The sequence below is a fragment of the Dufourea novaeangliae genome, unplaced genomic scaffold (genome assembly GCF_001272555.1).
Source record: "Dufourea novaeangliae isolate 0120121106 unplaced genomic scaffold, ASM127255v1 scaffold355, whole genome shotgun sequence".
NCBI lineage: Eukaryota > Metazoa > Arthropoda > Insecta > Hymenoptera > Halictidae > Dufourea > Dufourea novaeangliae.
Window position 1 is genome coordinate 597,551 of NW_015374251.1, and position 16,519 is coordinate 614,069.

The following is a 16,519-nucleotide window of genomic DNA, read 5'->3' on the forward strand; positions in this document are numbered from 1 at the left end:
CACAACTATTAATTTAGAATATCATACTAGTCAAATAATTTAAAAATATTAAAAATCATTTGGCAAATACCATCTAGCGTAAAAGTTCCGAACCTATTTTTTGTATCACCCTGTATATGTATACATGTAGGTGACAAAGGCCTCAACTCCGCTCATTGTTTGAACAGATACGAAAAACAGGTGTGTGTGCGTGTGATCCCGGGAGGCGAGGCCAGAATTTCAACAAGTGTCAACTGAATCTCAAAACAAATACAGATTCTTCGTCAGGGAAGGTCATTCGAAGGTCACTCCCGTTACAGATCACAGGAAGGGGAGGGGGGACATATCCTATTGAGGTCAACGATAGAGAACAGCCTCGGAGAAAGCAACTGTGTCCCACCCTGTATATCTATTACTATCATCTCTCTGGGTATGACCCATATTCCCGCAGAAGGGGGCATCGCCGCGTTCACTTACTCGCCCGCCCCGTGTCCCCCCCTTTGCACCACGTTTTCGCGAGACGCCATGTTTGCACAGAGGACATATACGAGATTCACGGGAATTCGGATGCGTGGCAAAAGTTAAAAACATACCGGATTGAAGGGGGTTCAGTGTGCGGTAACAACACAGCCAGGTGAAGCCCGTTGCATCGCCAAACACGATATTGTTCCCGCAAACATTTATGTGCTCTGTGTGAAACAGGTGCGAGAGTCGTGCTTTCCACGAGACGCAATATGCGCGAACCGACACAGACGGAGCACTGCGTGTGTGCTCGTGGTGGTGGCGGTGAGTGTGCCGGACAAGTGTTCCGGAAATCAGGATTTCGAATGATTCGCGCGAAACACGATCTTCCTATTGAAACACAATCCAAAAAACAACAATACACTTGTTTAAACAATTACACGAACGAGCGATGATGTATCGAGCATTGAAATCGTTCAAATTTTCAACTGATATTAATAGAAATTTTGAAAAATAATTGGTTATAGATGCATCGAATAAAGTTTCAACCCTGTGTGTGTGTGTATGCCCCTCGGGGCGATGCAATGACGAGTTTCAATTTTCCAGAAGGTATGGACAAAATAATTGGTTATAGATGCATCGAATAAAGTTTCAACCCTGTGTGTGTGTGTGTATGCCCCTCGGGGCGATGCAATGACGAGTTTCAATTTTCCAGAAGGTATGGGTGAATTTAAAAGTCAATCAACCGGCCGTACTCGCGCGTTCAAACCGTTCCCAAATATTTGTAACTAATTCCACCCCACTCCACACCACCGTATACGCCACCCTAATGCCCGTCGAGAAATGTAACGAGTCCACTAATGCCAGTCGACGCAAACCAATTTATCGAACGTTCTTGATTTATCATTTTTTTTCTGTCACGTTTGTGTACTCGCTGTACATGTTGAAATTCCTTATGAAATCTCACTGAAGCTTATTCCAAGTGTGTTCGACCTTACACACCTCCTTTCACTTTTCTTTCTGCTGTAGCTTTCTGACTTTCTTTCGGCGTGTTAGTTTACATATTAAACGTACATCGAGTACTACTATATTAAAAATAATAATAAAGTTACATTTACAAATTCAATAAGTATCGTTACGTGTATATTTAAGAAATTGCTAAGAAATAAAGTGGACTGAAAATAGGTTAGGTGTTCAGTTAGACAGTGGCGTCGAGTGCTCTAGACAGTGCCAACAAAACGGTACGAAATTCACGACTGCGCCGTTATTTCCCGTGGGTGAGTATTAAGAAATCACAATGAAAGCCGTGAACACGCGTTTCCAGAGGGTCCGTGCGGTCAGAAAAAAGAGACAGTAGGTATACATACAGTCGAAAGACTGGTCCGGAAGGCAGCTGTTCGATAAAAAGGACACGTTCGAAGCTATACGACCAAGGGTCACACGGCTTGCGTTTCATAACACCTTGTGCGTTCGATAATAATTTCCAGAAACCTTGACGAAGAAACATAAAGGTGAAAGTCTTGTTTCTGGTCCTTTGATATGAAACACAGATGTAACATTATCGGATGAACGAACATCACAAAAATACGTATTAATCTCGTTCGAATAACGCGTAAAAGTTTCAGGATGTTTTATTTTTATCATGTTGGTGAATCAAAACAGAAAATTTAATCACGATACTGACAATCCGGATATGACTATATCGGTTAACATGGAGAAGTCAATGAACAAACGGTTATACAGTCGACTTAACCGCAGTGAAACCCGTGTGTATAACGGAACTATTTGCACGGTCAAATATTCTTTTAATAGAGACTCGACTCGATTGATAACTGATGCGCACTGAAAACTATCGACAAGACTCTATTTAGAGCACATTTTCAGTTTGTAGGATCGAAAAGCAGGTTTATCTCTTTTTTAGATTCTCCTGGAATTCATAGGTATTCTAAATGCATGTTCTTGATACTTTTTCACTACTTTCTTTGAATGAAAAAAACATTTGCAAAAATCCATTGTCTTTTCTCGTGTCTCTAACGCGTCAGTTACGCTCACCGTAGCACAGGTCAGGTTTTATCCATCACACAGTCGCTGGTGGTTGCTGTGTCCTCGAGATTCTGTTCATTTCTGTTAATATTTACTTGATTTAATGGTGTCGTGATTCGATAAGATACGCGATCCATTAAGAGGCTACTTCGCTTTTACGAAATCGCATTGCAACGCTTACTTTCGATAACTTCGTCTCAAGGCTTAATATTCGTTCCATTATAGGACCGTTGCGATTTTACTTTTCGCGATCTAGATTTTTGTCTACAGAATGTAGTGTGCACACCGTCCGTGTCACAACGGGAACCTATATTCTACGATCGAGCGTCTTAGAATACCTAACCTGACCTAGATATACGACTATCCACGAGGAAGAGAATAAACAAACAAAAATAATCACACGATTGATTGTTAATTTCTTTAACACCCCGTATATTCGGTCACCAACCAACAGGAAAGCAATACACGCCTGAAAGGGTCATCGAGTGTATCCACCTCGAGAACACAGGTTTCACCAGGTGCACGCACCGATATAGCGTTCGACGCCGCTGTCGTGTGTGTTGTGTGTCGCGCGAGGTTTGCATCGAACATGCGAGAGACATAGAGAATAAAAATTGCGAAGGTCGTACACTCACCCTCGAGCAGGTGCCAGTCCTCGTCGAGCGAGGCCAGGGCCTGTGCTTGATTCGCCTGTTGTTCGAAGTCGAGCATCTTGGCCCACCGTGCTTTCAGATACTTTCTTCCTCTCTCTATCTATCTTTCGTTGTTGTTGGTTGAAAATATCTCTTCTAGCAGAAGACAACGCGCAAATTATCCTTGTGTGTGTCACTTCACCTCCCACGAAATTACCGCACAACAACAGTATATACAGTTCTATGTCCTCTCGATAACGGTAGAGAGTTTACACACCACCGCCACGGACGGATCCAACGATGATCTTGTATTATTTTACTGGGGGACACCGCGGATAGAGAGACTATAGGCGCGCGCGCACGGAATCTTCTGGAGCGACAATTGAAAACTGGTGTGTATATCAAAGACAGACAGACGACTTTCCCCTCAAAGAAACGCTCGTTCGGATTATCTCGAACGTCCTTTCGTCACGAGAGAAAGAAAGAGTGGGAGAGCGAGAGAACGAGCGAGGGGGGTGGTGGTAACAGAGACAGACAGAACAAAGAGGGAGCGAGACGTAGTTGCTCTTTCTCGTTCCGCGAAACGTCTCAGCCGCGCACCGAACTCGTGTTTAAAACTCTACTGCTCTGTTTACATCGGTGTTTCTGATTGGTCTCTCTCTGGTCGGCGGTTCCCCCTTGTGTCGCTGTGGGAAACGGCGCGCAAGCGTTATTCTCTCCTTGTGGCTTCTCTTGATTTTTTGAAAAAGCCTAATAAAATCCGGGGGAAAGGTTACGGGTGTTGTTTTCTTTGTCCAAATCCGGGGACCGGTATTTATTTCAAGGGAAAATGATATCCTCGACGTTACAGAAACAGAGAGATATAAAAACGTGTCGTGTAGCACAGACAGTGACAAGTTACGGAGCGAGCTGACTCGTCCGCGTGCATACGTGGCGGTACTCGAACCGCGACTGATTTCCCCTATCACTCCGTGTTCAGCTGCCACCCACTACACCCTCCCCCACCACCCATCGCCTGCCCCACTTCTCCTCCTCGCTCTTTCTCTCTCTCTCTCCCTCACCGTTGCGAACCAAGCTTGCTGGTTGCAAGCAACGGTAGAACGTCTGACCCTCCCCTTACCGCCTTTATCCCGTACCCCTTTCTCTCTATCTATCCTTTCACCATCTCTGTTTTCCCTCGTGCCGCGCGCACTCTTCCCTCTCTCTCTCTTCCCCTCCCTCGTTCTCTTTGCGACTGTACAGGGTGCGGCGAAAGTTGTGTGGTGCAATCGAGAGCAGGGTGATTCTACCAACAACAAGAAGTCCAAAGGATGGGAATTAAATTTCGTTTGTCGAAGCGTTGATTTTTGTTATGATAATGATTCGTGAAATGGGTCAAGTCTACACACACGTTCGACGTTTCGTTAAGGTTTCAGATAAAGTTTGAATTATTCGTAGTACAAATATACTTTCCCGTACAATATACGCAGAGATCCATTGTGATTGACCCTGTGCGCTATCACATATACGTGACACGTCGCTACGACGACCTACTCAACGTGACACAACTCGTCGCGACGTACACGAGCGTGTCCGTAACGCTCGATATGAATCTATATCTGTTGATATTTATACAGGGTGTACCGCGATACCGGAATTTTCGGAAAGAGATGATTCACCTGCATTGTCATTTCATTGTTTTTCTTGTCAAAAACCATCCAGCTCACCGTTGCGCATCATTTTTTAACGGACAGTAAAGTCCAGAAAGACTGGCAATAATGCGCAGGTTAAACCAATATTCAACGGATACTCGAGAGTCGAGTCCGCCGCGAAGGGGGTATTGGTCTCAGCGCCGCGTCGAGCGTATACGCTCTCTCTACCTCTCATTTCTCTCTCGTACACTTTGTAGTCTGCGACCGTTAATGCAGAGAGAAGTTCGCGAGGCACTCGTGAATCCTCTTCCACTCTCTATTTCAGTTCCTCCCGCGGCCTCCACGTTCCTTTTCCCGTTCTATTTCGACGTCTCTTCTCCCTCGGCCCGCATCCTCTTTCGACTTTATTCCCAACCTCGGTGTCTCTCGCTTCTCATTCCCGCCGACTCACAGTTCTCCCTTCCCTAACCTCACCCGTCCTCCGCGAAAAGGCTCCCATCATCGTTCCCATATTCTTCGGGTTACGGCCAGCCCGGGTTACCGGTAACCGGCCAGTAAACACAAAGTTATGCGTCTCCTTGGTTCTAACCCGCTACTTTTTAGCATGGTTCTCGGGAAACGAGACAGATGCTGGAGGATTCTCTGTCTTTTGGGCTGGATATTGTCGAGGCGGTCCGAGCAGCTGCCGAAGCTGAATTTATCGTGACCGCTGGCTTCTCTCACCTTTCGGTTCGACTTTCAACGTGCCTCAGTTATTCGTATTTTCCATGAATGTTTACTGTCGACTAAACATCGAGGAAAAGAGCACGAAATTATGAATAAATATTTCGGAACTATATTTTTCAATGTTTCACGTTACAATACACTATCTGATCTAAATGCCAATTGATCGAGTTTCGTTTCAGACGTGTGTATCTTACCAAATGGGGTTCGAGTCCAGGTGTATTTTCGAGCAAAGTATCGATAAAAGGGAGAACACCATCGAATCTTAGACGTTCCGAGATCGCATTGTCTTCCAACAGTTTCGTGACTTTTATTAACTAGTCAAGGGTTAAGGTCGCCACCGGTAAGCAACCACGGCTCCTGGAACGCGTGTCGCGTGCTCTCTAGCATACGGCCCTGATGGCTCGCGCGCCTCGTCATTTGTCCTCGCTCCCCTCGCCGCCCACCACTGACTCTCTCAGGATACCGTCCACCGCTCACCAAGCCACTCGATTTACTTCTCCCCTAACCCCCCTTCCCTCTGTTCGCGCCACTCTCCTCTCTCTCTTTCACCGCCCAACGCGTCGCGTGGCACTCACTTCGTACCACTCTCTCTCTTCATCCCTACTCTATCCCTGCACACCGTCTCTCTCTCTCTCCTCCCACTTTACTGCACACAATTCGTGTCTTCTTCTTTTCGTGTTACTCGCGATTGCGTCTCCTTCTCTCTCTCTCTGTGACGCCGGAACTATCGGTCCCCGTTTCTGTTTCACATTGTTCCCCCTTTGACTGCATCTGCCAAAGTTTGAGTCTTCTTTTTTTTGTCTTCCATTCAATTACTTGTCGGTCATTTTCGATCGTTTTACACGGCCAACAGAGTCATCTGTTGTGTTTCGCGTAACAGCTGCAAAATGATGCTTCGACCTCCGTGCAAAAAGAAGAAAAGCTTTTGGTCGGCACAAGTTAATCCCACCACGGACACTTGAATTTTATTATGAGTCAGTAGTAAAAGAAAAAGGGTCAGGCTCTCTGTTCGAAAGCCATTTTACGGTTTTTATCGTATTTTCAATACTGGCCTGGGCCACTATGTAAACGCCCTGTGCACGATCATTTTTTCTCCTGTTTCTGGTCGAGAAACGCATCGCCGACAACGCGTTCGGTGCGTAAGCATACGCGCGCGCGCCAGTGTACGGTCGACCGACCGGTCTATCTTTTTCTGTTTCGTTCCCTGTTCGACCTCGAGAGGAATCGGCGTAAGGTTTCTCTCTCTCTTCGTTGCGCGTGCCATGGATCCCGATATACGTTCGCCGCGTTCTTCCTTCACGAAACATTCTCTCCTTGTCCCGTTCTCAGTTCGCCCGTTCCTTCTCGCTCCGACACGTTTTGTTCTTCGTCGCAGTGCTGCCAGTGCCGACAACCTCCCCCACCTGAACCTACTCGCCCGCTAGGGGGATAATCGAAACACGACCTGACGAACGTTGAGCCTCACCTTCTAACCGAAATCGTTTATACACTTATCTCACTGACACGGATTTCGAGAATGTGATTCCCTACGTCCTACAAATATGGTATATACTTGTATATCATTTTCCAACGCGACAAAAGAACGGTGCTTCAACGGGTTTATTTACGCGAAAAAAGTTCCGGACGGTTGTAACGCGTGGTTGGTAAAATTTTTGCGTGAAGCGATGTTTTTTAGCAGGTTAGGTACACGTATATCCCAACCAAGTTGCGTGTGCTAGAGTTTTGGCGGTATATACCTGGGACAGAGTGTGAGAGTTTCGAGTTTCCTGTGAACAGGAAACCGTATCATTTAGCGTCACCGTCCCACGAGTGAAAATGCATTAACTGGCAGTAGCGGGCCACATTGCGGCAAAGTGAAACCCGTCGTCACGGTATAGTCGCGTTAAAGCGAGTCACCACGTAAAATAGTACAACAATCGGAGCCCCGAACATACAGTGAGATCCCACTAACGTTCTCTCCTCTGAAGTTGTGTGTCCCCTTATTCCGTTTGCGACTGACCTTCGTGGTTCTCTCGCAGCCTGCCTTCTGTTTATTAAATTTAAAGCTCGTACACAATCATATTTCTTGCTACTTGTAATAGTAGGACACAATTGCAGGTTCGTCCACAGGAAAAAGTAACTGGAACGCACAGGGGATCTGTTATAAGCTTACGTGTTATTATTGCGTGTAAGTATTTATATGTATCGCAACACGGTTCCTTATAAACGTTCGACATTACGCAAATTTTTTCTTTCAAATGTCAGTGGTTCCGCTCGTTTCGGAACAGCTTGTAACCATTCCGTGAGCTACACTCGACATACATATACATACATATTCATTCGCGGCTTGGAAATCCAGCAGCTACGTCATTGTTAACTCCGGCTCCTTTATTCGCGACATTGTAAACGGACGTCACGCGAAAGCAAAGAGGAAGGGAGGAAGAAGTAGGAAAACTATTTCTGTGAACTTCACTGCGTAATCTTATAACGCGAACGTGTAACCCGTGGATAATATATAAGCCTGTCGGTGCATTACGCAATAGCAAAAAATGTTCGTGTCCGTTAGAAGGTCGCGTTCTTTCTGTTCGGTGGACTTGAGAATAATTTCATTCGGTGTGTCGCAGAACACGTTCAGCGTGTATTGTTCGTTACTGCAAAATAAATAATGAGCATACGTTTTAAAATTTACGTTTACCGATAATTCGTCGTGCACGCCTGAATTTCGTTTTCATGAATCAACGGTGAAAGCGCCAATTCCCCCGTTAGCGTATGTATTTTTACTAACATTTTACCTGTTGCTATTTTCGGTGGCTTTCATCCGTGACCTATCGCAAGGACTTAGCCCGTGAATCTGTGCCCCCCGATGCGTATACCGAACGAACTTTAAAATCTCGTGGGCGTTCTCCCTCGCGTAGGTTTTACGAAGCGAGTTTCCATGGTGATCGGTTGCTGTGACCATGATTTCGACGTGACGTCATAGATTCGTAAAGGACATCCACGTGCTGCGATCGTGTAGCGTCGGTTAACGAGTTTTCTCTTGAACAATTTTTCACTGATGCACGTCACGGTAATGAACGAAACTGGATGACCGTAATCGGAAGAATATGATTAGAAGTAAAACGTCGAATAAGATAAATTAGTATGTAGGATGTTTTATTCGAAATTAAACTAGAAATTCAAGACTGAAAGTTTGTCGCAAATTCCTTTGTCATTGGGCCCACAGAAACATATTTTGGGGTGGTCTTGGTCGACTGATATCGTATCGACAAAGATAAGATATAAGTTCATAGCATTTATGGATATTCACGTAATCGTATCACAGAAAAAAAACAGAGTCGATACCAAGTACGCTTTATAACGAAAAAGTTCGTTATTATTGTTCTGGTTTTCTGACCAAGCAATATATTGAAAGATTATCTAAAAAGTATCATACTAAAGATCCGTGTTGCACGTACACCGTATGGAAGTAGGCCATGAACGTTAATACGTATGTAGATCGAATTTGAAGTGGCACTGGTGAAATGGTATTCTCTATCTTGCTGCTCCTTACGAAATTTGAAACATTAATTGTTTTAAAACGATTTCGACGTTAATCAATTATTTTAGGCATTGTAAATTAATTTGTAATTATCGCTGTAAGATATTACGTTGAAAATAAATAGGCATTTACTCTATTCCAATCACCTGGATGTCATTAGTCGAAATGGGGGCCTCTTTCCTGCATTAAATATTCGACGGATTATAAACAAATGGCAAAACAGTTGAACAAATTTTGATTATATATTTTCTCAGCAATGTTAGATTGTTGTTGAAGCCTCTTCAAACAATACTGTGCAGAAACAACTGTCAATTGTGACGTATCCAATAAATATTTAATTTCTTACATGTAACAAACAAGATTGAAAATACTTGTCGCCCCATCTACGGTAAAACGCGCAAGCTACTAGTCGATTAGTATATTTCTGTTACAAGATGGCGCCGCCATGTTTCTTGTACACGCCCTCTGTAAAAAAAATAATTGCTGCATTATTAATTGACTATCCAATAACGAATAGGTTACTGAATATACTAGGAATTACCTTTTGGAACAAAACTTTGCAGAAAGTTCATTATAATGAAATATTTCAATAAAATACCAAATTAAGTATGGAAAGTGAATGATAGTGTTATCTAGCGGAAAGGTTGATGAACTAAGAAATTAAAAAAATGATGGTATCTTTGGAATTAATGGTTGAAACACCGACGAGGTTTCTAATTGACACTCGTCAATTGATCAATTTCTGGAAATTTGGCCTTCAATGTACAGCCCCGAGATGATCATTTGCGACATGATTGCATGTCAGGTTTATTTTAGTGTACAGTTTTTAAACGTGAAACAGCTAGTATCGACAACTGGTTGTATACCGTCAGGGACAACGTTTACTAATATCTGACCACTAGATGGCCAAGCAATTGTCAGAAATTGCGAAACCAAGATGGCAACACAAAGTAACCAACAACTATTCGCAATTGATTCGTTGATTGGATAACGTATCTGATATTGCAAGTTTCTCGTTAAAAAAACTAAAGATTTGATTTCTGCTTTAACTACAATAGTTTAGAGAAATGATTCCACTTAGGTTTTATAATGGAATCAGAAGCTTCACCACGAAACTGGATAAGGTATCTAACCTCGTTAAGGTAAATGAGTCCACGAATATTTGTAATATATTTTGAATTAAATTCATTATGATACTGTTTCTGAGTGTACGTTTTAAGTTGCGAAATGTCGGCTACATCTAATTCTGTAGCGTAAGCAAGTATAAATATATGTATTTCCTGGAAAGTTTTTGACATCGATGAGCGTTTTATCGCCTATGAATTATGTTAAAGAAATAATTGAATTAAAATGGAGTGGGAGCATCAACGTTACACGTTTTTCATTTTGAATAACAGTGTATCAGATGTCAATTTTTATTATAGCAAAACAAAGTGGTTGTGTTCATGAAAGGTGTTCCAGAAGAACCTAGGTGTGGTTTCAGTAATGCGGTTGTCCAAATATTGAGGATGCACAATGTTAAGTATGACGCACACGATGTCCTTAAAGATGAAGAACTTAGGCAAAGTAATGACTGTTCTCTGTGGAAAACAACAGCAAAATAAATGATAAAACACTACCAGTTTCTTCTGTACTTAGGTATCAAGGATTTTTCAAATTGGCCCACAATACCTCAAGTGTTCATAAATGGGGAATTTGTGGGTGGGTGCGATATACTTCTGGAAATGCATCATAACGGCGAGCTAGTGGAAGAATTGAAAAAAGTGGGCATTACCAGTGCTCTCCTGGAAAAAGGGGAACTCAAGGATACCAAAGAGAAGAAATCTAAGGAATGAACGTTCGACGGAGAATCTAGTTTGTTTATAATCTTGTAAATAAAATATTAATTTGTTGATGTCCAATTTTTGTTATAATAAACAGTTCTTAAAATTCGCTAACATATTCTTCGGAAACATTTGATTCCTCTTGGAACATGCATCCGAAAACAATTACATCTTCAAATGATGGTAATCGACGGATATTCGGATGATAAAACAGATAAAAGGTGAAGTTGAAATTGATGATAAAATGGCCCGTTTATGACCATTAACTACGCCAAAGTTATTAAAGCAGTGGCTCGTAAGTCCATTACTGCAATCTTTACGGGTGTTCGGAAAGCGTTGGATAGAGATTAAATCGCGAAGGTCATCTTCGACCCAACATCAGACGTTTTAATATTGTTTTTTAATTTTGTTATTAACAGCACGATGGTACTTAAATTCCATAAATATTTGGAAACTGATTACCAACTCACAGGACGTTTTATCTTGTGCATTAAACATACCTAATCGATGATTTGATAATTCAATGGCGGATGGAGAGTGGTGGGGGTGGGGCTGGGTGGAAGGAAAACGGGGGGTTGAAATCGGGCTCGATCCTCAAGAGAGAACATTATCCGGCAGTGCGTTGCAAGATTTACTACCGGTTTCCGCTTACGCAGCCCGACACGAAGGAAAAAGCGGGACGGAGGGAAAAATGTGGATCAAGGCCAACCCTGGCACGGGTCACGTCACGTCACGGGGCGGTCTCTGCGTGCACCGTACATGCGTGTGCCGCGAAGCACACACATATTCTGTTTCTTCCGCATTGCGTTCATGGATTTCTTACCCCGTTCTGACACAAGACTCCGACCGGCTCGAATTTATGGATAACGTGGAGATGGAGTGGGAGGCGGGGATAATTTTCCGCGAAAGATCGAATGTTTACTGCCCACGACGAGCTGACCAGCCCTTGTGGAGAAGGCAACCGGATATAGCTGCGTGAAAGGGGATGAAGAAGCTCAACGGCGACTTATATGAAACCAGATTAATGGGTTAGCAACGTTTAACTACTTTTACTTGACCTTGGTCGACTTCGAGAAACGAAGAAAAGTAATATTGCGCAGGTTACAGAGAAGACCCGCGGTACAATAAATGCGAGAATTATACTTTGTTTTAGGGGGGGCGGGAACTGGATGTGTCCTTGAAGCATGAACCTGCAAATCGCGAAATCGCGTGCCGTGTGATTTGCTATTTTTTTCCCCTCTTCTGTCCTCCGTCACTCGATTTGCGTTTTTCTGTAACAGTGATATTTGTTTAATTTTCTTGGGTAATTTACTCGTTGGCAATCCCCGATTCGACTACTTTACTTCTTTCTCTCAGTTGTTTCTGTCGTTCACTTCGGTTAACGGGCTTTTGCTGGAAAAGATCGGCGGAAAGTCGTGGTGCTATTCAAAGAGCGCACTTCTAAGATCAGGGCGGAATATTTACACGAGGCAGCTGTGGCGCACGTGTGCCATTTTGATTTCGTGACACTAATTGCGAGACGCGTCTGGCTCTCGAGGCCCTAAATTAATTAATGGCATACCAAATGACGAACCAGTCTTCCAGCTCGCCTGTGCAGGTAGCTCGCTGCCTGGAGGAAAAAGAAAAAAGAAAACTTAAATAATACGACGTACGATCGTGCCGCGAATATCAATGCTTTCTTCGACGTCGTCGACGTGCTCGTTAATGACGTATCCTCGCTTTCATCGCCCCTCTGCACTTTCGATTTTTCTTTTTTATTCACAAAGATAAACCTCGCTCAACGAAATCTCGCGCCCGCAAGGGTGTGTTTGGCCTTTGAAATTATCGCGTTTAACCGCATTTCAGCCGCCTAACTAGCAACTTTTTCGCGGTAGTTTGCGCAACGACGGCGACACACTGATCCATTTCGAACACGCGAGCAACCTCGAAATCCGACGAGTCGCCTTCGACACGCATTCTATCTTATCTCGTATAAAATTTTCAAGCATATAAACGATTCACTTCGTCTCGAAGTCACTTACCCATCGTTTTATTTAATCCATTTCGACGACAGATCCTGCTTGCGTAAATATTTCCGGAAAGACCGCGACGATCCGTCTCGGATTATTCCTCTTCGTGATCGATCGTCGGGAAAAAGAGGGAAAAATAATGACTTTCCTTCCGTGTAGAATTAATTACCGCGCGATTACCGAGTATTTAGAGCACGATACACGAACCTTCGACTGGCTCCTGTCCAAATGTATTTTTCCGTATCGCGACTGCTAGAAAGAAAGGAAATATATGCTCGAGCGATTTCTCGTTTCGCATCGATCATCGGCGGTCGACACGAACATTTATAATACCGTTTAAAGTAAAGCTGATTTGGTAAGATCATGTAGGTACCACGTGGTCCGATTCAGCCTTCGTCGAAAACGTAATGACGGCGTGGTTAACCTCTTGCCTTACGATTTTTCTGACAATTTCACTCTTTAAAATTACTTTATTGTTAATCATTTCCCTGATACGAAAAGAATTTTATTCTTATTGCGAGTGTACAAGTTTCGATTTGAAATGTAAAAAAAAAAAATCGATTTTTTTTGACCCGTCACAGTAGGGAGATTCCTTAAAGGAAAACGATAAATCTATAGGATAGGATGTCCCTATGGTAATGATAGAAGGTGATAAGTGCAGGGTCCGCAGGACCCGATGAAAATGGGGTGGCCACCGGCGAGGTGGCGCCCTCCCTTCAACGTAACTTCGATCGCTGGCCAACCACCCTCGACTTCCTTCTCGTCTCCCACTTTCCCCCGTTTCCTTCCTCCGTCTTTCATTCCATCGTCTCCCCCGTGTTTCCCACTTTTTCTTCAGGAACGTCGCGATCGGGTCGAACCACCGTGCATTACCGTGAACTGGCTATCACGGTACAGGGGTTGTGTGTCTTGTTTCACCCCTAGTCACTCTCCGATGATGGGTTAATATCTTTCTTTTCCTTCCGAAACACAGTCACTCACATATTCGTTCACAGACATATGAAACAACGATTAGGCTTGACAGCTTTTATTTCTATTTATTTATTCATTTTGCATAAAAATCCGCAGTCTAAATGAGTCACCGTAAAATATTCCAAATGACTTCCCCCTTAATCTTCCTCGTTCCTTCTAAATGCTTATTCTTTATATCGTTGTGTTTTCACTGATTCGTTATCAGCCACCGATCTAAATTCTCAGCGATGTATTTTCGCACGATAACGATATTAGAATTCAATATAAAAGTACACATTCGCGCCAGATCTTTTTACATTTTGATATCCTCGAGGACGGTTCCGAGGGCAGCACAATGGTCGCAGCCGCGTCTTTCATAAAGTCCGTCGAGTAATTAAAGCGTCGTTCATTAAAACGGTAAACACGTTTTCGCGGATAACGAGACGCTCCTGGTCGGGTGTTCGTCCGTCTCCGTTTCGCGGTTCGTCGTTTCGTTCGTTCGCAGAATCCGGCGTCTTCGCCCGCCCGTGTCGACGCACGTAGGTGCATTGTATCTCCATTAACCTAATAAACCCCGCGGTCCGAATTCATCCCCGGAAACATCGAACCCACCCCCCCCACCCCTGTCGATTTCGATCGATTCCGTAGAACATACCGTGAATCGTACAGTAAAAACAGAGACATCCGAGGGTGCTCTCTTGGATACACAATTCCTTCGCCTTACGAGTCTTTCAGGGGTTGAAAATCACATATTAACTGGGTTACTGGAATTTTCATCAATTTGTCGCGTTTTCAAACCCCGTAGAGACACGTCCTTAACCCCTTCGCTTACGATTCTCTTGACGTCTATAGTCTTCGGAAATACTATTACTAGCTTCCCAGAAATAATGCGATAGGCGCATATGACCATTAGTTCCTTAGTTAATCCTTCGAACAGTCATCGAGGATTTACTGTATTGAATATCGTGACCACGGGACCAACTATAAGGCAAGGGGTTAACATCGCTACATTCCCAATTAACACTAGAACTACGAGCATTGAATGTACATTAAATTAAATTATATAATAAAATAATATACATAACATAGAGTAGAATCTACTACAACATAAAATATGCAGTGAATTAAACGTCAACAGAAATACTGCCGAGAGCACGATTACAATTTCAGCAATCGGTAAAATACGAGATCGGCAATACGTCATATTGACGGGTCTCGTCGTTAAACGTGCGAGAAAAAGGTAGGCCCTCGAGGAGGTGATACCAAAGAAACTTCTATTAATCCTTTTCACGATCCATGACCAGTGCCAATGAGAAGATCCGGCGAATCTCAACCTCCCCTATGGAGAAGAAAAACTTCGGTCGGTCTCCCCGAGGTTCGAACGGTTCCATGGGACCCATGACCATGGCAATATACCAACGTGGAGAGAAGGTCGTCGTTACAAACCGTTACGACAGTATCCCCCCCCTCTCTGGATCGATCCCGATCGGAGGGAAACTCGGCCGAGCATGGGTGGAAAGCGAAAAAAAAGAAGTTTCCTCGAAACTACCCCCCAACCCCTCTGATTGCCGTGCAGGCAAAGGCGTGTTAGAAATCCGAAGAAATTCAGACGACGAAGTCACGCAGAAGAGAGAGGGTAGCGGGTTGGTCGAGAAACGAAAAGGTGGGGAGGGTGACGGCGGTGGTAGTGGTGGTGGATGTGGGTAGACGAGAGGAAGGTAGATGGGGAAAAACGGGTGGGGGGAGTCAGAGGACTGTGGTGTTCGTGCGGGGGGTAGTCAGCGCCGCCACGGAGGGTGAGTCTCAGTCGCCACTCGGTCAGGCTGCCGCACGGTTGGCTTTCGATATCCATCTACGCGAATTACACACTCTCCACACAAACATATACAAAACCATTACATACACGTAGTACAGAAGACACATCTAGACATCTATACATATATACATACATATATACAGACACAAAGAGATACGAGCTCGCGGGCGCACGCAATAGGTGCACGCGTCGAAGGTAGGGAAGAACTCCGACGACAAGAAGAGGAGCCAGTGCGCGGAGGGGTACTCGGAAGGTGTGCGGATCACACATACTACTATTGTGCTACGAAAAATGATGATCCTCGGTCGGTGATCAGTCGTGGTTACCGTTCGCATTGTACGCGGAATTTCGATATAAACGTGTGTCCCCGGGACCCGTATTCCTCGTCGCCGAACCGGTCAGCGCGTGTGCACCCAGAGAGAGGGATAGAGAGAGAGAGAGAGAGAGAGAGATAGACCACGATCGATCCTCGGGACGATACGATCCAGAAACGCGATGGACGGAACCACCACCCTCCTACGTCGGACGAGATAACACCGACTTCGTACCGAACGAGATGCACCGCTCGACGGGATTCGAATCGGTACGACTATACACACATACACAGTTATATACGAATAGACGGAGTGATACCACCTTGGTTCGTCCCATTTTACGGCGATCCACGGGACTCATCCGTTCCGGGGGTGGCTGCCTCTCTCGATGATCGTTGCGGTCGCGTGGTGCGCCACCGGACTATCCCTCTCTGTTCCATCCCCTGTCCTCGTCGCTATTCATGGGTTATTCTCTGTCTTCTTGCCTTTTATATTCGCGTGTGTATATATATATATACAATATCCATCCGTTCGACACGGTGGTGTCGAGCATCGTAATCGTTGTGTTTCGGGATGGAGAAAGAGGTTGAAGATTTTTGGGGGGGGGGGGGGGGGG

At 44.3% G+C, this 16,519-nt stretch overlaps 1 protein-coding gene across 2 annotated transcripts; it reads left to right on the top strand.

Moving 5' to 3' along the window:
* Positions 1–9,932: 9,932 nt before the first annotated feature.
* LOC107192597 (glutaredoxin-related protein 5, mitochondrial) lies at positions 9,933–10,913 on the top strand. Of its 2 annotated transcripts, none has more exons than XM_015581892.1 (3): positions 9,933–10,132; positions 10,415–10,556; positions 10,629–10,913. In XM_015581892.1, the coding sequence occupies exons 1-3, from the start codon at positions 10,058–10,060 to the stop codon at positions 10,823–10,825; spliced, it is 414 nt and encodes a 137-aa protein (XP_015437378.1). In that variant the 5' UTR covers positions 9,933–10,057; the 3' UTR covers positions 10,826–10,913. The 2 variants fall into 2 exon arrangements, with proteins under 2 accessions (XP_015437378.1, XP_015437379.1); XM_015581893.1 differs by having other exon boundaries at positions 9,933–10,114.
* Positions 10,914–16,519: the final 5,606 nt, after the last annotated feature.